A 25,238-nucleotide genomic window follows, 5' to 3' on the forward strand; every position below is an offset into this window, starting at 1 on the left:
ACCAGAAAAAGTACAAGGTAGTCCACGTTTCAAAGTTACTTGCCCTGCTTGTAGAATACTATATGTATGTGTGACGGAGTGTGTGTGTGTTTCTATGCGGGAGTGAGAGAGCAAGAGGGCTGGGTGTGAGTGAGTTTTACCTCAAAGTGTGGAGGAGAGAGTGGCAAATGTGCAAAAAGAAGGGCAACCGTAGTGGGCAGTGTGTGATGAAGATATAGAAGGGGAATCAGCTTTGAGTGTGAGAGAGCGAGGGTGAAATGCATGTGCGTGGGAGAGAAATACATGCGTCTGTTTGAGAGAGATTGGTGAGTGCGTGAAGAGAGAACGCGGGGACCGAGTGCGACTGCTCCTGAGCGTGTGAGATGGAGCAGTGAGTGAATTTATACTTGATTAATAAATACGATCTAGTGACAATGATTTATTAAGAAAGTAAAGTTGTAATATGTGTGTGTGTGTGTATCCATCCATCTCTCCCTCTCTCCCTTGCAACCTGCAGAGCTGGGTGTTGGGGAGGGGAATGTGGGCCGGCTTATAAAGTAGTTGGTGTTTTTTAGGGAAAGGTAAAACTGTGATTAGAATATGAATGGGGTCCAGGAGAGGGGGAGAATGGTGGATTACATCTTAATTGCTTTGACCATGGGCACTGACATATGTTTTCACGCCCTCCTGCAAAGCAGCACCCTCTCACCCTCACACACCCTCATTCACCCTCACACCCTCATTCACCCTCACCCACCATCACTCACCCTCACCCACCCTCACTCACCCTCACTCACACCTCCTCACCCTCATACCCCCTCACCCTCACATACCCTCACCCTCCATCACTCACCCACCCTCACTCACACCTCCTCACCCTCACACCCCCTCATCCTCACACATCGTCACCCTCACACACCCTCACCCACACACCCCCTCACCCTCACACACGCTCACTCACCCTCACACAACCTCACTCGCCCTTACAGCCTCATATCCCTCACCCTCACAACCCTCTCACCCTCACACACCACATCACTCAGGAACACCACCTCATCACTCAGGGACACCCCACATCACTCAGAGACACCACTCAGGGGTACCACCACGTCACTCAGGGACACCACCACATCACTCAGGAACACCATCACATCACTCAGGAACACCACCACATCACTCGGACACAACCACATCACTTGGGGACACCACCACATCACTCAAGGACACCACCCCATCACTCAAGGACACCACCACATCAGCTAACCATTCACAAACAATGTTTATATACCAATTACAAATTAAAAAAAAATTAATGCAAAGCATTGTCATTTACAATGCCAGTAACTCAAAATGTAATGCTGCGAGACCTATTGCATTGTAAATGCTTGTTTGGTTTAGTTTAAGTCATGTTACATAGCATCTTTAAAAAATCATTAAGAAAGCCAAATAGCTCTGTGCGGGATATTTAGTTTTGTTAATGTTTTTTAAAAGGATGTTGTGTTTTGGCCAGAACTGCCGCCTGCTGAACTGGGGAATCAGGTTTGAGTCTCGGCATCGGCACAACATCATGTGATTCTGGGCAAATGACTAAAACTCCCCTTGTAAAACATGAATGTCTCTTTGTGTAAGGTAAATGGTGCTCCATACAAAGCGTTCCAATACCTTCGGCCTGAGCTTGTGCAATAAACCTGCAAAAAAAAAAAAAATGAAACTACACGAGGGAAGAGGGTTTGAACCAAAGGCGGCAGGGTGAGTGTGAATGCGTCCTTGTGTAAAGTAAATGGTTCTCATGTAAAATGCTCCAATACCTTCAGGCCGAATCTGCGCTATAAACCTGCAAAAAAAAAATTCTTTTAAAAAAGCAACAAGAGGGAGGAAGTGGGAACCAAAGGTGGCAGGGTGAGTGGTTTAAAGAGAACTACGGGGGTGTTGAAAAGTAAATACTATTTAAAAAAGAGTACCCTAAGGAGCCTGTGGACATTGAAAGGACACTGGCCACCGGAAGCAGTACTTGGTCCATGCTCCAGAGCAGGAACAAAGGGACGAAGACTGAATCCCAGCCAAAGAGGAGGCCGGAGGTCAGAAGGAGGTACCGACCAATAGCATACAAGGAAACAAGAGTGACGTAGGAGCCACCAATGCTTAGTAAAGGTAACTTAAGGGTGTGCTCTGAACCCCAATTAAGCTTTTTTTTTTTATAGAACAAAAGCTTTCACTGACAGTGCACATGCCCTGTAGGCGAAACCTAAAAAGGATACAGCGATGGGAAATATTGAACGAAAAGAGACGTGATGAGAAAGGAGGAATGACAGGACGGACAAAATTAAAGGAAATAGATGGGGTAGGGAAGAGTTATAGAGGAGAAAGAGCAAGGGACAGGTGAGATTTGGGTGTATTCAGAAATACAGAGGACAAGACAATAGCAGAGAAAGAAAAAAAAACATGATGTGGTGGCGAGATAGACATCCAGACGATGAATAGAAGATGAGAAGAATGGAGACGAGTTCAAAAGAGGAAAGAAAAGGAGAGTGTGAGTGCAGAAAGGAAAACAAACAGTTGAGAATATTGATTTGAGCAAAGGAAGGTAACAAACAACAGGACATAAATAGAAAAAAGGCAATAATAAGGATGTTGGTGGTAGCAGGAAAAAGGAGATACGAAATAGAGGATGCCGCCTAACGGCGAGAGCGGTCAACCTCAAAGCTGAGGAACCGGGTTTGAGTTTCGGCAGGGATGCTCAACATCTTGTGATTCTGGGCAAATAACTTAATCTCCCCGTGCCTAACAAAATTAATGTGTCCTTCTGTAAAGTAACTGGTGCTCATGTAAAGCGCTCTGATACTTTCGGGCTAAGTTCCCGCTATATACAACTCCGGAAAAAAAAGACAGGAAGGGAGAAGTGAAGACCCTATATAGATGTGAAAGAGAAAGTGGCAGGCAATTAAGACGTTAGTGATTAAAGAGAGGTTGTGGAGAGTGAAGGGCAGGATATAGCTCTAGAACAGTAGACAGGGGAATAGTGAAGAGGAAAAACAGGAAGGAGAAAAATTAGAAGTTAAAGGGGGGCAAGGAGAAGAGAAGAAACATTCAAAAGGAAGACGCATTAAAAGATGGGAGAAGGAAAAGTCAAAAGGAAGAGGCATTAAAGGATGAGCGAGAGAGAGGGAAATGTTGAAGTGGATAGGGGAGAGAGAGTGAAAGAGAGAGGAGCGGACAAGAAGAGAGATGGATTGAAATAGGAAAAAGAGAGGAAATAAGTATAATCAGGAATTCAGAGATATATAAATAGAAACATAGCTGTATTTAGGGCCGCAGATGCAGTGGTACTAGTTCCCTAGGGTGCCATGGATCAACTGTCTCAATCACATTTGCCTTTTAACACTGAGTCTGGTGGTAAAGGGGCTCCTCTAGCTTAATACCATTGTAAAGCAAGGGGCGTTCTCTGTGCTACTGTAATATGGCCAGCACCCTGTGACATAGCCTAGTAAAAGAATATGGACATCAAGCTTATGCCAAACAGGAAGTTAGCATTACGAATGTGGCTGGCCTGTTGCAGAGTACACATTTTTAACTATTTGCTCAGGGTGGAATATGGAAGGGACATTCTTAGACCCTGTGCACAATACCAGCACCAACTGCAATGCTGACAGCCCCTAGGTCAGAAAGACTTTCACATCAGAAACAAGTTAAGGAGGCAAAGGACTAAAATAGCATAAAACCCAGGGGCATAGCTTCGGGGGATGGAGGATTGGGTTGTGACAACCCCACATTCCCCAATAAATGCATTCTTAGCTTGGTAGTTGGATCTGGGGGGGCCTTGATCTGGGTATTTTATACCTTTGTTGGTGTTTCTCATTGTCTTCCTTTAACTAAAAGGTTTTAACTAATTAATTTTTTCAAAGCATCTTAAACAGAGGACCACCTAATGCAAGTAAGTATTGAACCTGTGCCTCATGGAAACAGTGTATCCCAAACCTTGGTCATCCCGCCACCCTTTGCCATATTGTTTTTTAGTTGAGAAATTTGTGATTCACGCACCCCCAATCTCACTGACTAAGATACTCCCATGACAAAAGCTGTAGCCATCTTTTCCAGTAAAAAGTAGGAGTGAAATTCTTGCTGATATCAAACTGGGGAATCAGCTCTAGCAGCCTTTGGATCACTATGAACACGCTTGGGAAACACAGAGAGCATGCAAGTCGGTGGAGGCAACAGTATTATGAAGAAATCTTAATTACAGTGGGTTGCTAAGAGCATCTTCCTGCACACCTGAAGATGGATAGGCAGAAAAACCAGAGAAAGAATCTTTCCAATCACATTAAAAGCATTCTTTTCCATGAAAAGAGAGGTGGCATCTGCTCCGTCCTGTACTGACCACGGCTGGTCCTGTTATGTCCAGACGGGGATGAAATTATAATTACGCCGAGTAATTAGAATAATTTTTGTAATTGTTTGTAACAAAATGTATGAGATTATGCCATTACACCACATTGCATAATGAGACTACCGTTCAGGGAAAAATTTTAATTCAAGATGTAACGTTCAGGTAATTTTTGAGCATGAGAGGCAGCGTTTGACCACGAGTAGTAGTTCCTGTAAAGCAGGTAGTCAAAAAATAATTCAGGTAGATTTTTTACCCGAGCAAATAGTTCAGGTAATCTTTTAACACAAAACAGCAAATGTGAATGCAAGTGGCAATGTTTGAATGAGATCATTCGGAAATCAACTCGAAATTACATTTTCGAGCTGAACTTTTACCTATTCAGGTAATTGTTTGTGTGTGAGGTGCCTTTTGCGTAATTTTGTGGTAACTTACAGACCCTTAATTATGTCTCATCTCGTGAGTAAGAATCACCAAATGCCCTGAAAGGATCTAAACAGTAAATCCTCTGATGAAGGTTTACAAAGTTTAAATGATTTTGTGGTTGGTGTCAATGACCCCATTGGTATTGTTCTCATTCTCAAACCTCAGCCATGCATTCTTCTAATTTCTTGTCCATCGAGGCACAAGACAATTATTTGTCATCAAAAAACCGTGGCTTAGGGTCAGGTCCTCTACTCTATCGGACAAGCAGAGCATTACAGTCATGCTTTTTTAAGTCCCAATGCTCCCAGAGCATTTATCCTTGCAGCCATGTCGTCAGAATCCAGGGCAGACTTGAGATAAAGAAGCTGACTTGTCTAACCTCTGACTTTTCTTTGTCAAAAGCAGGAAGATCAAATTGGAAGTACGCCTGGGGAGTCAACTTTTTCTAGGTATCATCAGCATTAACTTGTCATGAATGGAGCGAGGAATTTTTATTAACCCTTATTCCCCTAGCCATCCCTTATCTGCCCAAGGGGGATATTCACGGCAGGTAGTACCACGTATAATTGGCATGAAGGGTGGCAAGACATGCAAACAGTCCATGCCATTCATATGCTGCTGTCTTGTACATGGCTTCGAGTGTTTTACTTACAATTGGTGGTATCTGAGGGTCTTGCTACAAGCTAATGGCCATTTTAGGCCAATCTCCCAGAAGATGATTGCCACCCCCTTCCTTCAAGTATTTAAAGGTAGGACACATTGTCTTCAGCCTCACCAGACCATAACCATAAATGACCGAAAGACCTGCTTATTAACCTAATTCACTCCATGTCAGTCTAGGTAATACAATCATCTGAGGTTTTCTGCAGATGCTGCTGGACAAGAGAAAGACACCCGAGAGCAGATTCGAACTGGCCTAAAAAGGCAACATGACAGTGCCATAAGTGCTGGTCTTACATGTCAGTGTGTGAATTTTTTTTTAGCTGTTGGTGAGTCAATATAATTGTCTGGTGAGAAGGTGTTTACTATTATTTCCTTAACATTATCACAAACATTGCCTGCAGCAAGCACACATGCATGCAGTCTCCCTAACTAGCAAAGCACCTATACAGGGTATCTTTACCATTTCAAAACACTGAATGTGCTAAGCTAGACCACAATTTGATTTGCTAATAGCAGCCACCTTTACTTTGGTGCCCGAGGCAATTTTCTGTTCCAGTCTGACCGTACCGGAGAGAAAAGTTGCACCATATTTCGTTGTGTGGTAGGCAGACGAAGCATTGGAGTGACAAGGAAATTATTAGAACTTAAATCTTAGTTGTGACCAGAGTTTGATGAATTTGGCATGGCACTTTAGGCTGGGACAGTGCACAACTAAGAGCATTCTAGCTTCGCTAGTATGCAGTGCTGAAGATTGAGACAGAAAGGCTTGAACATGGGCCACAATGTGACATAAAGCAAAGCATGGTACTGTAACAGAAGGTTTGCAGCTGACATATAGACTCTAAGTACTGTCTGGTTATTACATGTAACCAGTGTAATGGCTCCTGGCAACTTTGGGGGCAATTGCAAACATCCTCGATCATTTCACCCGGACCCCGCAGACACCGCTGCTCTCCCCCGCTGCCGCTCTGGTCATCGCGGACGCCGAGCGGGGAGAGCCAAACTACAACACCCAGCAGCCCTTGCTAGACCGGGACGCCACCTACCAGCTGCTTTCGCGCTCGGAGGCGCATAAGAGGAAGCTGACTCTCCGGTGGAGCGGGAGCTCCTGGCAACTTTGGGGGCAATTGCAAACATCCTCGATCATTTCACCCGGACCCCGCAGACACCGCTGCTCTCCCCGCTGCTGCTCTGGTCATCGCTGTCGCCGAGCGTGGAGAGACAAACTACAACACCCAGCAGCCCTTGCTGGGCCGGGACGCCACCTACCAGCTGCTTTCGCGCCCGGAGGCGCATAAGAGGAAGCTGATTCTCCCGCGTCGCGTGAGGTGCCGGGATAAGCCCGGGACAAGGGCGGGACAGTCTGTGACAGTCGGAGACAGGAGGAGGCAGGGCTGGGCCACCCCCCTTGATTCGTCCAGCCAAAGGTATTGTACTTTACACTCCTCATACCTTTCGCAGCTCACTATTTGCATAAGAATGGGAAAAAGGAAATCTACTGAAGATCTTGGCGAAAGCGCTGGCGTGTCGTCTAAGGGAGGGAAACAAGCCAAGAAGCGAAAGTGCAAGCCGTCTAAAAAACGTGTTCTTCATGCGGGAAGAAACTGTGTAATGGACAGGATTAATGAACTGGTTCAAGACTGTGCTGACTTGTTAACAACTGACCATAGTGATGGAGAGAGGGCCTCAGAGGGTGGTAGTAATGAGGGTGTTTTTGAAGGAAGGATTCAGAAGAAGGGGGCAAAAGTTATTCCAGAAATGTTTCTAAGTAAATCTACTGCTGGAGTAAAATTGGGTGCAACTCTAACATCGGGGGTGAATCTAATTTACATCAGATTCATCTGATTGCAGCTCCCCTACAGAGCCCTGAAGATACAATCACCCTGCCTTGTAGCAATAGGTTTTCCGTTTTAGCCCATGTCGAAAATAGCTATTCTGTAAATGGGCCTGAAGTATATGCATCTGATCCCCTCCTAACAGAAAGTATTAATAGTGTGTCTACTGCCCTAGAGGCGTCCCGGATAGCTGAATCAAATAACACCCCTTTGATTACAGTTGTAAAACATTTGTGTGACCTGGTGGAAAGCATGCAATCTAAGATCGATCAATTGACCATTGTAATTAACAACATGAGGGCACACTCTGGCGAAGGCTTATGTGGCTCTACGCAAACTAAATCTTCGGGGCCAAATCTCCCAAGTGCAACTGGGTGCACAGGGGATATCTGTTCATCACTGACCCCTTCGGGTGCCCCCCCCCGCCCCCAGTTACTAGCCCCTCGTTTAGTGAGGTGATTAGGGCAGGGAAGGGAGTAACCCAAGTAACCCAAGTTAAACCTAAATTCCAAAATCGTGCTACAGTCCCCGCAATTCCACCAAGCAGTACACTAAAGAAACCAGGGAGCAAGTGTACCCCTGGAGAAAGACAGGCTGAACTGAAAGTTGTTGGTAACCGACAGGGAACAGGACCTGCTTTAACCAGCACTAATGTTCCATCACACAACTCCTACCCAAGTAAACTCCCACCAGTGTACTTGATTAATATACACAAGTTGCCTATTGGAAGGGACAACGAAACACCTGAAGCCCTGACCAATAAAGCAATACACTGGATTAGGTATGTAAGAGGATGTAGGTCAGTCATTAGGGAGAATATTCTCCGTGCAGTAAGGCTCTCTTTTCAAGGAGATGCATATGATTGTATCAAATTAATTTTTAAAAACCCTACAATAGCTGGAGAGTTATTAAATTTAGAATTTAGATCTTGTTCTCCGGATTATTCTAGGATTCAGATGAGATCAGCTCCTCCCCCGAACTGGTTAATTGATAGTAGAAACCACGATAAAGGCACCTACATGGCAAGTTCAAGCCTAGATTGTAATGACTGACTAAAGTTGCAAGTACCTATAGTAGCACACGGCGAGCAAAATAATGATGAAACTATTGGGCAGGATTCAATTAATGTCTTGGACGACTCCCTTAAAATACCTCCCACATTGGCGTGCATGTCACCGATGCCTATTATCCCATTCACTATCGCAGAGGAAGTTCATATTGACGGCACTGTGCCTACTATCCGGATCGGTTCTCTCATGGAACATAGCTGATTTGAAATCCAAAATTGAATCACCGGAGTGGGCAACTTTTATCAGTCAGTATGAAATATGCTTATTTCAGGAAACCTGGTTATTAGATCCACTGCATTTTCCTGGCTACTTGAATTATAGTATCCCAGCAGAGAAGGGTGGGAGAACCCGCCCATCTGGAGGTCTGACGATATGGGTCAGGCAGGATCTTGCCATAAAAATCAAAGCCATATCTACTAATCATATGGATTTACAGGTTTTAAGACTTGAGTTCCTTAATGAAGAGCCCATCCATATTTTTAATGTGTATGCTCGCAGCACTGGCGGGAAGAAATCTGTAGTTTTGGAAGATATGCTGAAATCTCACTCTGCCCATTCCAACGTAATTGTAGGGGGAGATTTTAATGTAACCTTTGAACCTCTTTTAAACGATAACAGGAACATATCGGACGAAGAAGACAGGGAGTGGGGGGTACCCAAACTCGATCTCGAACCAATCAAAAGATGGACAGAAGTAGTGATCCAAATTAACTCTATTTGTCTTAACAAAGGTTTAAGATAAACAAATGGCAGGACTGTGGGTGATAAGGCCGGGGAAAACACTTTTAAGAATGGCCCCCGTGAGAGTAGAATTGACTATATCTTGGTCAGTCTGGGTCTATTGAGATATCTCCAAGATATGCTCGTTATTGAAAGGCCTTATGTATGACTCTCGCCTATTGGAAATCTCCAGACCATCTCGGGGTGGAGTTGGGTGGAGTTGGGTGCTACTTCTTCTTCCATTGATACTGTTGTATCAAATGATATGCGCCATGTCCGATGCTCCAAAGTTTTAACAAATCAAGAGAGTGTTGACTCTATATCTAGCAAGCTTGTTCAAGCAACATGTGAGCTAGAGGCATTACTTAAAGAGGATAAACTGCCCCTATCAATAAAAGAGGCAACTAAGATTCACAAGGCCTTTTTTGGTGATTTAAAAAGTTATTTTGTTAGGCACTGCAAGCTAAATGGTTCCCGTACACCTAAGCCACCAAGATGGTACTCTGGGGATTGTAGGCAGGCCCGTTTGAACCTGGGCAGAGCAATCAAAACTGTGTCAAGCCAGAACATCCGACTGGCCAGGGCAATGTACAAAATTGCCGTCTCAAAAGCTAAACGCAAATGGGACGAGCAAAGGTGGAACGATCTAAAGGAGGCAGGAACCCATAAAGACTTGCGAAGGTTCTGGAACGTCTATAAGTGGGGTGTGGATGGCAATCCAGACAAGCCGCAGAATTGGGTTCCCCAGGACAAATGGGTATCATACTTTAAGCCACAATATGCGAAGGGTGACGCCATAAATTCATTTATGTAGGTACCTTTCACACTCTTCATGGAAGATGCATTTACATTGAAGGATGTGGAATGTGCCTTAGACCTGGTGGTCCCTGGTAGAGCGCCAGGTATTGATGGCATTCCTGCGAATCCTTTCTTGCAAGATAGAGATTCTTGGGGTCCCTACATAGGTCTTTTGTCAAATATGGTCGCTAAGGGTGCTCCTATACCGCATTCATGGAATGGGGCTGAAATCATACCTGTTTTTAAAAAAGGGGACAAATCTTTGCCCCGAAACTACCGTCCAATCAGCCTGATTGACACTTCCCAAAAAATCTTTGGCAGGCTGATTCTTAACAAAATACTGGTATGGGAACGGGATCATAACATCTTGTCCAACTTACAGGCAGGATTCAGAACCTCCATTAGCACAGTCGATCAGGTATTGTATTTTGCTATGCTGTACTGGAAGACTGTGATAATTCGACGTGGCAGCTTATACGCTGCGTTTATAGATGTAAGAGCGGCATTTGACTTGGTCCCTCGCTCTATCCTGTGGAAAGTTCTTAAAGATATGGGTGTACCTGGGCCCCTCCTCTCATTAGTAAAAAAACTTCATGAGCAAAATTATGCTCAGATTAGGTGGGGAAGCCCCGGTAATGTTACTACCCAGTTTCCTGTTGAAACTGGAGTACAACAGGGCTGTGTCCTGGTCCCAACTTTATTTTCCTTATATATTAATGATGTGGCTAGAATGTTAATCGATTCTAATGTTGATGCCCCTATCTTTGCAGGAGCAAAAGTTCAGATTTTAATGTTCGCAGACGATTGTCTTATAGTAGCAAAAACCCCTAGCGGGTTGCGGAAGACGCTGGTGCTTTTTGACAAATTCTGCTCCGCTAGAGGTTTAGAAGTTAATGTACTTAAATATAAGTTTAGGTCTTTTAATGCTCCAAAAGCTTTTAAGGGTACCGTCACCATGAATACCCGTCCTCTGGAGAGGGTTCAGGCTTTTAGTTAGCTGGGTGTGTGTATCCAGGACGATTTAAGTTGGAAGCAGCAGACCGAGCTGGCTACATTGAAACAACATAATGGTTGTCCAACCTAGTAATTGACTTAACTAGGGGGTGCATTATTGCTAATTCAACCTGCTCGGCCACTTGTTTTTGTTTACCCTATAGTAGCGGTCCAGGCCGGTCAGTGATAGGACCCAAGCCTTTTTTGTTTTCACTACATTGAAACATCGGCAGCTCACAGGAGCCCTGAGCCTGGAACACTCGAGGTCCCTTACTAAACCGATTGCTCCTGTACTAACGGTTTATAAGGGTAAAGTAGTTAGTTCCGCCCTGTATGGAGTGGAAATTTGGGGCTATGAGAACCTCAGGGGGATGTCAGTCTCAGAAAATTCTTTTTTAAGGAACTTAATAAAACTACTGCAGAGCACCCTTTTGAATCCCATTTTTTGTGATCTTGGGTTGTCTCCTATAGCTCTTATTGCATCTTTACGCCCAATTCTATACTGGAGGCGGATTTGGACTACGCCGGAATTGGCAACCTATACCAGGGGATTGCTGGATATAATCAACAATGGCCATTCCCATCAAATTAAGTGGCTGGTGCTCATTCGGGGTGTTCTGTGTGAACTAGGCCTAAGGGAATTGTGGGAGGATCCAGCAAATGCCAGGTTCCCCCCCTCAAAAAGGCTCTCAAGGATCTGTATTGGAAGTCTGTGGCCCTTAAACTCTTTAGGAATACTGATCCCTGTTCTTTGAGTGGTATATTCATGGCCAACAAAGAGGGTCCAAACCTGGAAGCTTTCTGGGATGTCATCACAAAACCCCTGGACCGTAAATATATTTCCAATTGAGAATTTGGAGCCTGCCTGTAAGGGCGTTTACTAACAGATGGTCTGGTGGGGGTTAAAGCTTCTTGCCCAGGTTGCCCGACCCCCTCGGAATCTATTGGCCACCTTTTGTTTGAATGCCCAGCGTATACGGCCCCACGACGGTTATGGCTCCGTCCAATGTGTAGGGCACTGGGCACTAGCAGTGGATTGGCTGCAGTTAGAATAATTTGTACTTGTACAAACATGACTGTGTACGTAGCTGTGGCAACATTTCTGGGGTGGGCATGGACCATCAGAAGTAAACTGTTACCAGATTAATTTTATATCATGGTTGTCAAAACTTCCCTGTTTAAACAATGTGCAATAGTACCTTTTAAGAGAATATTTGTAATGCTTTATTAATTTATTTTTATCCAATTTTAAGAATATTTATTCACTTTGTATATATTTTATACACATTTAAATGAACTCTATGCTTTTATGACAATTGTCGAATAAAGCTTGCTTGACTTGACTTGACTATAAACAAGCAGACAGGAACTAATTCTCTCAAGTAATGGCCATAGTACTGCTTTAGAGTTGGGTAGTAAGGCTAAATTCTCGGATTTATGGAGGAAGTTCAGATTTTCTCCACCTTACTACCCCTAAGGTGTTGGAAATGTGGCCAGTGAACTCTCATCTGAAATTAGCAATTCCTACAGAAGTCATGTTACTTTCTATTATCAGATAACTCTATTTCAAGCACTACATCTGCAAGTTGTTGTCCTACATAGGCAGGGCCATTGGAATTATGTGATTCTGTGGCTGCAGCGTTTTTCGAATAGTTATAGATCTGCTGCATTCGCCACATAACCCATCATCTGCTGAATACTCTGCAGATTTTAACACTAAAAAATGTGTTTCTAGCTCAAATGGTTAAAAAATGACTAACAGCACATCAAAACGTGTACCTGCACAGTGGAAGGCCATTTTCATAGTTTGACTGGACACATTTCTGTTGCTTAAAGCTATGTTTAAACTGGTACTAATAAGGTGTTACTTATGCCCAGACAGTGTCAACAACTGTAAAAAGGATATAACGATTAAGTAAATCTATCAGAAATTGTGCAGCATTAAGCCGCATAATTTGCCTTTTCTTGCCACATTGGTCAACCCTGCCATATAATCTGGCCCTCCGCTGCCGCATAATTCCAGTGGCCCTGTACATAAATTAAATATAGAATTATAGATGGGTAACACTGAATTACGGAAGAGTTTTCACTGGGGGGTTCTGAGTGGATTAAATAGCAAAGCTTGAATTTTCTATGATGTCATTGTGAATCTCGAGGTGGAAATACATCTCCTTAATTCACTTTTTATCCATCTATATTTTTATATTATGTATAATCCCCCAAATCCTCTGCCCCCGCTTTCAACTGCTATGCAGGGGCAGATGATTAATGGGGAAGATACCACCCAATCCCAACACTCTCTGTGCCTGCCACTCCAGAAGCTGTGCTTCCTGGTTTCTAGAGCTGCTCTGACATGTTCTTTGTCAATGTCCTGTACCCTTTGGGTTTGCCTAGAAAAGAGTTGGTTTTTATGATATTTTAATGGGAAGGGAATCCAAGTTAAGCAATGGCATTTAACACAATGTTGCCTATGATGTCACCATTGCTGCATTACTCATTGGTATAACTAAAGGCACCTATATGAAAACCTTTACTGTAAGAATCAATTGTGTCTATCTTAGACTAAAACCAAGCACGAATAAAGAAGCTACAGGGCAATGGGAGTATTATCGTGCATCTGAGTGGACCTGCATCCTTCTAAAAGCACCATTATTGTTCTGGCAGTGAAACTAACGACCATGTCTCCTGTCTTCACCTCAAGGAAGATGGCGCTATATAAGAAGGCAATGCCATTGAGTTAAAACATGATAACTACCTGGAACTGGAAGATCGAGTTTCATCTTACGAAGCTCGGCCATTGACAACTGCAACTGTTCAATCACTGCGTCATCTTCATAACTCATGGATCTTTCAATCTTCTCCTGTAGGAACTCCCGCAGCTGCTCCAAAGACAACTTCTGTAAATGTTCTGAGGACAGATGGAGCAAAAAAATCATAATGAGGCCCTTTCTGAGATGAGGTCAAATGTGTCAATGGGTGATATGCCTTACTGTTCATTTTAAAAAGCTTTTCGATGTAACAATGTGGTAGGTCGTAAGGCTACAGTGGATCCACAAGCTACAGTTAAAAGAAGGAAATTAATAGCCATGCATATCCCCTACAGGAAAGACAACGGTACCTGCCAGGGTCTCCTGAAGCTTATAGGGCGTGTGAAGTACTGGAGGATGAACATGAAAGGCTCACGTGAATGTGGCATATAGAGCCTCTACTGAGCTGCTTAGCAGCCAATGAAACATCATGCATTACGGTAACTGCAGCATAATTAAATTTACAGTGTGTTCCTACCAATAGTTGTATGGAAAAAAAGTGGCATGTGATCGCTGAGTGTAGCAAATCTGCCTGTTCTGCATGGTCTGCATGGTCAACAAAGATTTTCACCTTTTTCTGTACCCTATTGTTGTTGGCTTCAGGACTGTGTACTTTTCCTTTGCTCTCACCTTTGTGGACTGCTCCCTGCTGAAACGCCAAGCGCAGCTTTGCCATTTTGAAATCAGCGCCTTAGCCCGCCCGCCTCCCGCTCCTCAGCAGTTCCAGGAAACATCTAGCGGAGCGCGGTGCTGGGCTAAGGAGACTCCAACTCCCAGCAGCCCTAGCGGCACCGGCCGCGTCAGTTTCGCGCCAGGAGGCGCTGATAAACGGAGTCACCCCGGTCGAGGGGGGATTCCTTTGCTCTCACCTTTGTGGACTGCTCCCTGCTGAAACGCCAAGCGCAGCTTTGCCATTTTGAAATCAGCGCCTTAGCCCGCCCGCCTCCCGCTCCTCGGCAGTTCCAGGAAACATCTAGCGGAGCACGGTGCTGGGCTAAGGAGACTCCAACTCCCAGCAGCCCTAGCGGCACCGGCCGCGTCAGTTTCGCGCCAGGAGGCGCTGATAAACGGAGTCACCCCGGTCGAGGGGGGATTCCTTTGCTCTCACCTTTGTGGACTGCTCCCTGCTGAAACGCCAAGCGCAGCTTTGCCATTTTGAAATCAGCGCCTTAGCCCACCCGCCTCCCGCTCCTCGGCAGTTCCAGGAAACATCTAGCGGAGCGCTGTGCTGGGCTAAGGAGACTCCAACTCCCAGCAGCCCTAGCGGCACCGGCCGCGTCAGTTTCGCGCCAGGAGGTGCTGATAAACGGAGTCACCCCGGTTGAGGGGGGATTCCTTTGCTCTCACCTTTGTGGACTGCTCCCTGCTGAAACGCCAAGCGCAGCTTTGCCATTTTGAAATCAGCGCCTTAGCCCGCCCGCCTCCCGCTCCTCGGCAGTTCCAGGAAACATCTAGCGGAGCGCGGTGCTGGGCTAAGGAGACTCCAACTCCCAGCAGCCCTAGCGGCACCGGCCGCGTCAGTTTTCCCGCCAGGAGGCGCTGATAAACGGAGTCACCCCGGTCGAGGGGGGATTCCTTTGCTCTCACCTTTGTGGACTGCTCCCTGCTGAAACGCCAAGCGCAGCTTTGCCATTTTGAAATCAGCGCCTTAGCCCGCCCGCCTCCCGCTCCTCGGCAGTTCCAGGAAACATCTAGCGGAGCGCGGTGCTGGGCTAAGGAGACTCCAACTCCCAGCAGCCCTAGCGGCACCGGCCGCGTCAGTTTCGCGCCAGGAGGCGCTGATAAACGGAGTCACCCCCGTCTCGCGGGACGCCGGGCTAAGCCCGGGCAAAGGGCGGGCCCTCTGTGGCCCTCAGTGGCCGAGGTAGGCTGGGCTGGGCCTGGATTTTTTCATTATATAATTTCATATTTGAACTTGCTATTGTGCCTGCTTGTGTGAGGACGATCCATTTATAGACATTAATACACCTTACTCCCTAATACTTTTGCCGGTCATCGATTGCCGCCTCTCCAGGATTACATTTTTTTTTTTTTACGCAATCTTAAACTCTTTCTGTATATACTCCTCTGGAGGTTGACCACTTTGATAAAGTTTATTTCATGGAAAAACTGTACTGAAGATGTCAAAAATTTTACGCTCTGGAAGGGTAGTGGGAGAAAAATCTGGCATAAAATCAGTCACTACCCGCACAAGAAATAAATCTGTGAACAATCCCCCGTTGAAGGGTCAATGCCAACTCCTCGAATTCTGGGACCTATCCGCTGCAAAAAAAGCTAAAATTGCCGTTACAGAAATTTCCGATATTAAAGTCCAGGACGTACATATACCAGCTATCACAGACCCTCGAGCTCCTCTTGCCCAGCCTGCGGTCTTACAACCAATGGCTACGGGGTCTCTCTCGCGGGATTTATTAGAAGGGAAGGTGGTGGCCGTAGGTGAACCTGTGCATATTCCCCCGATGCCTCAATCCCCTCTGACTGATAGGCCGGGGGGCGACTTGTCTGCACTATCGATCGACCTGGAACTCTGTGGACGCTACGTAAGTCCAGCTAAAGTGGAGACTCTGGACCAGCTTAAGTCCTCTGGGGGTGCTACCCCTTCTGGGTTACTGTTGTATAGTAGCACCCCTTCGTTAAATGGCCAGGAAATGTCTGACCTGTTAAATGTTTCAAGGAGCCCTGACCTTAATCTCTCTGGTATCCGTCGCCCTGTGGAAGCATGCGATAAACCGATTTCAGAGTCTATGATCGCCCTGGAACAACTCCTAGCCTCAATCTTATTTCTTCTGGGGAAATTTGTAGGCAGCTCGGACTGTATCTTGGAATCAGTCACCCAAATTCTAAAGACACTGCTGCAAAAATCGCCTGATATGAGGAGTGTTTCCCCCTCCAGGTCTGAACACAGCTTGCCTAAGGGGAAAATCAGAGATTCCAGAGGGGAGCCTGATATGAAGGTTACAACACTGCAGTCCCCAACTGTATTAAGAACTCAGCTCTGGAGATTGAGGAAGATGACAAATCTTCGCCTGGTCCCAAAGTGGCCCAGGAGTTATTTCCTATTTTCATGCCTGAGAACGGAAAAGACCCCCTGGACGATAAACCGGAGGTAAAGGAAGGAAAGGAAAAAAATGGTAAACATAAAAATAAAAATAATAAAGGGTACAAAAGGAAACCGATTCGAAAATACAGGAAGAAAAAGCAGCGTCGGATAATCTTCCAAAATATTTCAGTGGCAAGGGAGAATGATGAAATTGATGCGGAGCCCTCCTCTACTTCCCTAAAGGCGGACATTGATTTGAGCTTATCTACCTTGACCTCTTTAAAGGGGGAAAATGAGCGATGTCCACCTATGCCTCTGGAAGTTACACCTCAAACGGGGGGTTCTCTCCCATGCTCTTCCCCACGGACCGCATCAGGAGCACCAATCTCATATCCATCTGGGGCCCTTAATCCTTTGGCCCCCCCTTTCACTGTGCTCTAGAGTCGGAAAATCGTTGCCCTCCTGTCCGGCCTCAAAAAAACTTTAAGGCCCCGGTGGATGTGCTTGTGCTAGACTTTTTACCTCTATTTGATACTGACCTACTGTTAAACAGAGCTTGGCTCCTAAAACGTTTTAGTGAGATTGAAAGTCTCTACCATATTCAATCTAGGGACATAGAGTTGGTATCTCTGTTGGGTGGAGTCAGGGTATTGAGTATACGGGTGAAATTTTATTCGCCTATCATAGTAAATTTGATACTAGAACAAGCTGAGAACTTTCAGCGCATAGGTATTGACATCCTCCCTATTTCTAACCCGGGCAAGACAAATCCCTTGTTCGAAAAGGTGTTTGGGGGTGGTGAGCAAAACGGGGTAGCCTCTCCCCTTAGAGACCTAAAAATGTGTGTCTCTAGGGGAAAACGTTCAGTCTCGCACGTGAAGCCACTTCCGCTAACTCAGAACTCTTCTCTTATAGAGGATAATAACCGGTGGACTTGGCTTCACAGTGCCCTATCTACAAAAACAAAGGATAACCCCAAATTGTTCCATCATCTTTAACACCTCATTAAAAATAATTTCCTGGAATGCGGCTGGGATCCACAGTAGCCCAGAGAAATTTGCCTTCTTATTTTCTCTGGGTGCTGACGTATTGTGTATTCAGGAAACATGGTGCATTGATATGTTAGCGCCATCAAAAGATTTTTATGTCCTGGAAGTACCTGCTGTTCCTTCCAAGAAAGGTCATGCTAGGGGGGGGGATTGCTTGCTTATTGTCAAATAAACTGCAATGGAGATTCTCCCACTATATCGATCCAAGTAAACTTTTCCACGCAATAACCATTGAAAATTTGTTCCATAATGGTATAAAATTTCCTATTGTAATTTTCAATGTGTATATACCCCCAGAGGAGTGTTTTAATGCTAGTCTGCAGCAGGTTTTCCGATATATCGAACAGATTAAAAACACCCCATCTCCTCCGGAAATCTTGCTTGTAGGTGACTTGAATTGTAAAATCTCGAATGCCAGTCTGAAACTCTTCAGGAATAAAGTTAAGGAAGAGGTGCATTTTGTTCCTCAAACGCTTTTTCCGGATAAGTCAGTGACAAACAAAAGAGGGAAGATCTTGTTAAAAGAATTAGCGACCGTTGATGGTCTCATTTTAAATGGAAGATTTCCGTCTGACGTACCCGCTAATTATACTCATAAATCCCCCTTTGGGTCGTGTATTTTGGACTATGCAATTGCAGACTACGGTCTGTTCCCGTACATTCAGGACCTTAAGATTATACCTACATCCCTCAGCGACCATAGTATATTGCTCTTAACAATTTCTTTAAATCCTTTGAATACTGCGTCCTGGTCGCTTAATGGCAGCGATGCTACCTTCCATGCTTCTTCTGGAAGGTGCTCTTGGAATTCTTCCGCTGTTAATGGGGTACAGGACTTCCTGTCTGATACCCTAATGGTAATAAATGAGTGGAATGGTAACGAATTAGTTTACTTTGAAGAATTTATGCGAAATATTATACTTTACGCAAAAAAAACTGTACCCCCTAGGAAAGGGGAAGTGGTCCCTAATATATTGCGCACCTTGAATAGGGAAATAAATAAACTAGTCCGTGAACAGTACTTGGATAGAGTCTTGGAACGTGGGAAAGAAATTGCAAGGTTAAGAAGAAAGAGAAGCAGACTCAAGCTAAAAATTAAAAAGGAAAGGGAGGACAATATTTGGATTAATCTGAGGGAATCTGTTGTCCATGGTAGAATCAGAGATTTTTGGGCAATAATTGGGAAGGGGTGTGGTATGCGACGAAGTTCCTCGCCCATTCCTATAGCGGAAGAGGTATGGACCTCTTATATTCGGGAGCTCTATGCAGGGAACGGGATTCCAGGTGATGATATTCTCATAAATGCTGCACCTGAAGGCCCTGTTTTCTACCCCTCAGAAAAAGAAATCGAGATGGCTATAAAAAATATGCGTCCTTCTGGGGCAATGGGCCCGGATGAACTCCCCATGACGGTCCTCAAACAAGATCCTTTAAGATGGAGTAAAATCCTGTATCCTCTGTTTGGAGCCTGTCATCTCTCCAAAACTGTACCTGCATCTTGGAGGGGAAGCATTCTGGTCCCCATTTTTAAGAAGGGTACAAGGGATAGCCCCAGCAATTATCGCCTGATTGCGCTCCTCGACTCCATCGGAAAGGTCTTTGCGAAATGTCTTCTTAGTTCCCTTTCCGATTGGGTCGAGGAGGGCAATATCTTGCCGTTTGAACAGACCGGCTTCCGTAGGGACCACGGTACGCTAGACAATCTCACCGCCCTCCATGTGGTCGCAGATAAATATGTCCAGGTGAGAGGAGGGGTAGTGTATGCCGCCTTTATTGATTTCTCCACGGCGTTCGACAAAGTAGATCGCGGAACGCTGTGGAGAAAATTGGCGACGCTTGGTGTCCCTACCCTTCTGTTAGAGCTGGTTCGGTCTCTACATACAGAGACCTGGTGTAGGGTCTTAATGGGGGGCGAAAGGGGGCTTTCTGCACAAATTCCATCTTTGAATGGCCTTAAACAAGGCTGTTTATTGGCTCCCCTTCTGTTCTCCTTATATACGGCTGACCTTCCCGCCGCCTTGTCTGCTAGTGAGGGTATTGCCCCAGTGGTGGGGGGGACTCCAATATCCTGCCTGATGTATGCCGATGATGTCCTTATCCTCGACTTGACCCCAAAAGGTCTTGCGAATCGGCTACAGGCTCTTCATGCTTTCGCTGTAGATCATCGCATGAAGATTAACATTACCAAAAGTAAAGTGATGTGCATAGCCGGTAAGAGGAAGTGCCGTTCTGTAAATTATGGTTGGGCTATCGGGGGCCAAAGATTGGAGGTCGTAAATTCCTATACATTTTTGGGAAAAATACTCACGGCTAGCTTGAGTGAGAAGCTCCATATAGAGCATTGCTCCCGCAAGGCTCTTGCCCATGGCAATGGTTTAAACTCTCTATACCAGGCAACGGGGAAAAGGCACTTTTCAAGTCTTCTGGAAGTTTTTAGAGCAAAAATTCCCGCAACTATTTTGTATGGTATTGAACTAATAGAGGTGAAAAACTGGGACTTTTGCCACAAGATTGAGGGGAAACTCTTAAGATCTCTTTCTGCCCTAAATACTGCTTGCTCACTAGCCGCTTGCAGGCTTGACTTTGGACTCAGGAGTAGTTGGGTACAGGGTCTATGTGCCTTAATAAGATGGGTGGCCTGTCTGGCTAGAGCGGGAGTAGGGACTATGCGAGCCCACCTCAGAAGTGAACTATTGGGTAATTTTAAAGAGTTCTCTAAACTTGTAAGTAACTTTAGAAGGGCTGTAACGCTTCTTAAACTAGATGAAAGTGTTCTGTTCTCCTATTCTCCCTTACAGTTAAAACTCGTTTTAAAGGAGGCCTCGTGGGAGTTTTGTTTTCACTCTGATAAAAAGTTAGTTGGTGAAAAAAGGAACGTGGAACCTCCCCTTACTTCCTATGTGTTGAAGCGGCCACAACCATATGCCATATGGAACCTACCGCATGGTATTCGTAGATTTTGGTTTCTGTTACGTTATGATTTAATTCCACTAAACCTACTGTTATCCAAATGGTATGGCTCCTCTGCTTTGTGCAATTTATGTAAATTGAGCACCCAGGACTGTATGCATGTTCTACTGATTTGCCCCATGCTCCGTAAATTGCGCAATCAATGGTTAAAAGTTATTTGTCTCCGCCTTGGCATTGTCACTTTAAAGGGCTTTCTTCATGCACTTTATTGCCCTCCTAACGAAATGTTCTGTTTCCATATTTTTAACTTTTTTAAAGGATTTTTAGCTATTTATTAATATGTACCTGGAGATGTTTTGTCTGTCCGACCTTTGGTAGATTATTTCTTGTGTGTGTCTACCGTGGATTTAATCTTGTTCCTCAAATATTCTGATTCTCTGTGTATTTGTTTTGCTGTTGTATATTGTATATTTTATGTGGCCCTCTTTGAGAGCCAAAACATAATAAATAAAAAATTGAAATTGTGTACTTTACCACTGCTAAACAGTTGCACCAATGTGATCTGGTGAGGCTGCAGTTTAAAGGCACTGCAGTGACACATGGGAAGGAAAAATGTCATCCCCATATACGAAAACATATCTATATATATTCATAAGGCACTCCTAAAGTATGCCTTTTAGGCCCATAGGGCAGGGTGCGAAGACATAAAAAAGGGCACTTTACATATTGGGATTAGTGTGCCCACAAAGTAAAACAAAACTAAAAAGATATTCCCCTGTATTGGCCTGGCCACACTTTTCCTAATAGGCCAAGGTACAATTATAATCTATATTTTCCACCCCTGATTAGGAAAGAGCTCAAAAAAATGCTTAAAAGTTATTTCTAACTATTATTATTTTAATTAGACCCAGGAAAGGCCAAAGGGTATTAACTTCTGACCATGTAGCAGGGATTATCTATCTGGGAGTTAACACAAACAACTCGCAGAACAAAGGGCAGCTTTAGCACTACCGTTTGACTTGGGGATGGTGGGAAAGATTCTCCTATCTTTCGCCAAGACTCTTCAAGACAGCCAGGCTCGGGCCACAGTAGGAGGGAAACCCAATTTGTATCCTGTCAGGAAGGGGAAGGGCCAAGAGGCAGACGTCAGGTGTGCCTGGTGGCAGTGAGATGTTAAAACAAGGGATCCTGGGTAATTTCATAGTACGGTAAAGTAGAAGTGCTGCATAAGGAGGTGGGGGACTGCAAGAAAATAGTTAGAATTGGTTGGTGGATTCTGATAGTTATAGGCTAGTGCACAGGATACATCTGGCACCTCAACCACCATATTCCTAGAACATTACTGGATGTGGGAAGCCTACATCTGAAGAAGAATTCTGACTTTTGACTCCTGCTGGAATAAAAGGACTTGTACAAGGACTCCTGAATGCTGCTGGCACGCTGGGACTGGAAATGTTCTCCAAGGGTCAAGTGCTGGCCTCCTATTTACCTCCTTTAGGGATACATAAAGCAGAAGGACTCCTGACTCCAAGAGGGCCCGGCTGACTAAAAAGGACAAGAAAAATAGAGCACATGGTTGGAGAGAGAGCTGCTGCCCAGAAGCCTACGCTGAGGCGGGGCAGGAGCTCTGACCACATGAGGTTTCCCTGGCGGTTTGGCGACTAAACCTAAAGGAAAGGCCTTTGACCGGGACAACCCACTTTGTATATCCAACTTCCGCTCCATGACAGACAGCTTGAACATTTTACCTATCTTCTAGTCCACCACAAATGTATTATTCCATGGCGCTTGACATTTTCTTGCTACATTTTGTCTTAAACCATTCAAAATGAATATTTGATCATCTTGGTGTTTTTTAGCTCATTCATTTTTTTCTCTGTTTTTCTGAGCTGTTTTGGGGATTATATTGTGTTGGTTTCAGTACTCTAAAATGATTGGTACTATTTGAATTTAGCACACACTTCTCTGGGGATTACCAGCAGCATGTGCCACAGCTACCAGGGATTGAGCAGAGATTCAGAACTATGTTTTGACCATAACGCGATGGGTTTACTGAGCTGGTAGGTGCACCCTTCTCTTAAATTAATAACCCCATTTCTGAAACTGACATATTGTGGAACTTGAAGTTTGCAAAGTATGCTGGCTTTAGAATTATCTAAATTGGCTATTAAAGAAAACTGCAAAGTCTCCACGTACAGCCCTTTGAAAGTTTGTAAAGTGCTACCGATGCAGACACACTCACAATGCAATAACCTACACTACCTGAGACACTAGGGAGTCTGGCAAGAGTGCATACTAGGAAGTTGGAAGCTTGCCAAGTAAAGAATTCTAACAAATTCATTATGTGAAAATTGAGTTTCAAAGTTATACTAACATTGGTTTATGGCCCGTGCTACTTTAAAGTTATAGGTACTTTGCCTTTTTGTGCAATAATGGGCTATTTATGTTTGATCCATGAAAATACACAGACTCCATTAAGAAATGGACATATTTCCATGTTACCCATCAAGACCGTCACCTATTGCGAATGGTCTCTTTTATTGATCAGTTACTGACTTTGTGATGTTCTTTTTATTGTTTATACTTGTGGTAGCTGCTAAGTAATCTTTGAAAAAGAGTGGTGCACGTGCATGCCACAGTTGTCCCATGTGGTCTGGTAGCTTATCTACTGATTTGGGAAATTGGGTTCAAATACCAACTAGAGCATCTGACTTGAAATATTATGATACTGGGCAAATCACTTATAACCTGATTCCAAGTTTGGCGGTGGTGTGGCGACCCTTTCCCACACCACTGTCCCGCTCCCACACCGCCAAACATGTCCGCACACTGCCCGCAAGATTGTGAGTATATTTGTGGTCTGGCGGGTGGTGCTATGGTGGTCTCACAGCAGTGCCTGTTAGAAAAGCACCGCAATAAGAGTGCCAAAGCACGTTCCTGCCTGGCATGGACTGTGAAGTCATTGCCAAGCAGGAACTAGAGGTGTATGCAGACAGGGGGGCACACCATATGGCCCCCTGTATGCATCCCCTGGCCCAGAGGCAACACGGGACCCTGTAGGGTCCTTTTAGTTTCCTCACCACTACAGTTTTCATGGCGGGCTCACTGTCTTGAAGACTATTGCTGTGAGGAAACTCATAATATGCTTGGCAGTGCCGCAGCAGCATTCCCACATATTGCTGGGCCAGACAGCTGCACCACAGCCTAGGAATCACCGATCCCTTGCGGAGGTCCTGTGGCAGTCGGACTGCCGCACTCATAATGCAGCGGTGGACTGCCAGTGCAGCGGTTCCTAACTACGCCACCGTGAGTTTGGTGGTACGATGGACAGCCAAGCTCATAATCAGCCCCTTAATCTTCCTGTCTGTAGAATTGTAAACATATGTGAAAAGTAATTACATAAAAAATGTGACATGTAATTTCATTGTGAAATTTGAGTGCACTACTTTCCTTACTAGCTATGTGTGTGCTGTATAAATACCATTATATACATGCATTTAAATCAAGCCATGTTAAAACATTTTTTATTGACAACTTTGCTCTAAAAGCATGCCATTTGCCACACACTTTTCTGTGTGTATATACATATATAGATGTGATAAAGGCAGCAGGCTTGCGGTCGAAACCCGTCATCTTGACATGATTCTGCAATAAATCTTTCTGTCAGCACCTACAACGGTGTCTGTGCTGTACCCGGCGTGGTACTACTTTTGGATCTTGAGATATATATATATATATTATATATATATATATATATATATATATATATATATATATATATATATATATATATATATATATATATATATATATATATATATATATATAGTCCTCGCCCAAGTGGGCATGTATATTGTACAAGTGGTATGTGGGCAGTACTAAACATAAGGCCAAAAAGAGGGTGTTAGAACATCTGCGAGCGATACGGAATCACACCAAACAATATCCGGTCGCCAGACACTTTTTTGACTGTCACATGCAGGATGAAACTAAACTACGCATGGTGGTTATTGATTGTGTGGATCTAGGGGTACGAGGTGGTAATCATGAACTTTCTATGAGGAAACTGGAGTCCAGATATATTATTGATTTTCAATGCTTAGCCCCTGTGGGATTGAACACAAGTGAAGAACTGGCCGTTCATCTGTATGAAGAATAATATGTAAATCTGAATCAATTTAGTTGTATATACGCTGTCTGTATTTTAAATAATTTTATTGTTAATTTTTCACTTATTCACACATAAACCTTCTTTTTCACAGATGTTATGAGGTATTGCTGGATACTATGAGTTTATTGGAATCTGAACACTACCCCAATTGGGACGTTATTTGGAAGTACAATGTACATGCCCACTTGGGCGAGGACTTCTTTTGAATTGACATTGAACTCTGTGCAGACATAGACTGATTACAGCCCACTAGGGCAGCATTTGTGGTAATTGTTACAATCTGTCTGCGCATTGTGATAAGCCAATGTGGCGTATGTAATTATATCTATTTGCCCACTTGGGCTCAGTTCTAGGGGCTATACCTTGTTAGCGAGACATATGTTGTTTTCTCGTTTC

General features: G+C 44.4%; 1 protein-coding gene across 1 annotated transcript in view; it reads right to left on the reverse strand.

Moving 5' to 3' along the window:
- The window catches only part of LOC147733247 (uncharacterized), a 531,395-nt gene that overhangs the window by 10,639 nt on the left and 495,518 nt on the right, over positions 1 to 25,238 (reverse strand). The window contains exon 16 of the mRNA XM_086957810.1: positions 13,621 to 13,773. Coding sequence (XP_086813936.1) covers positions 13,621 to 13,773 — 153 coding nt within the window. The remainder of the gene's footprint in view (positions 1 to 13,620; positions 13,774 to 25,238) is intronic.

Source organism: Lissotriton vulgaris, chromosome 2_1 (assembly GCF_964263255.1).
Source record: "Lissotriton vulgaris chromosome 2_1, aLisVul1.2, whole genome shotgun sequence".
NCBI classification, from domain to species: Eukaryota; Metazoa; Chordata; class Amphibia; order Caudata; family Salamandridae; genus Lissotriton; species Lissotriton vulgaris.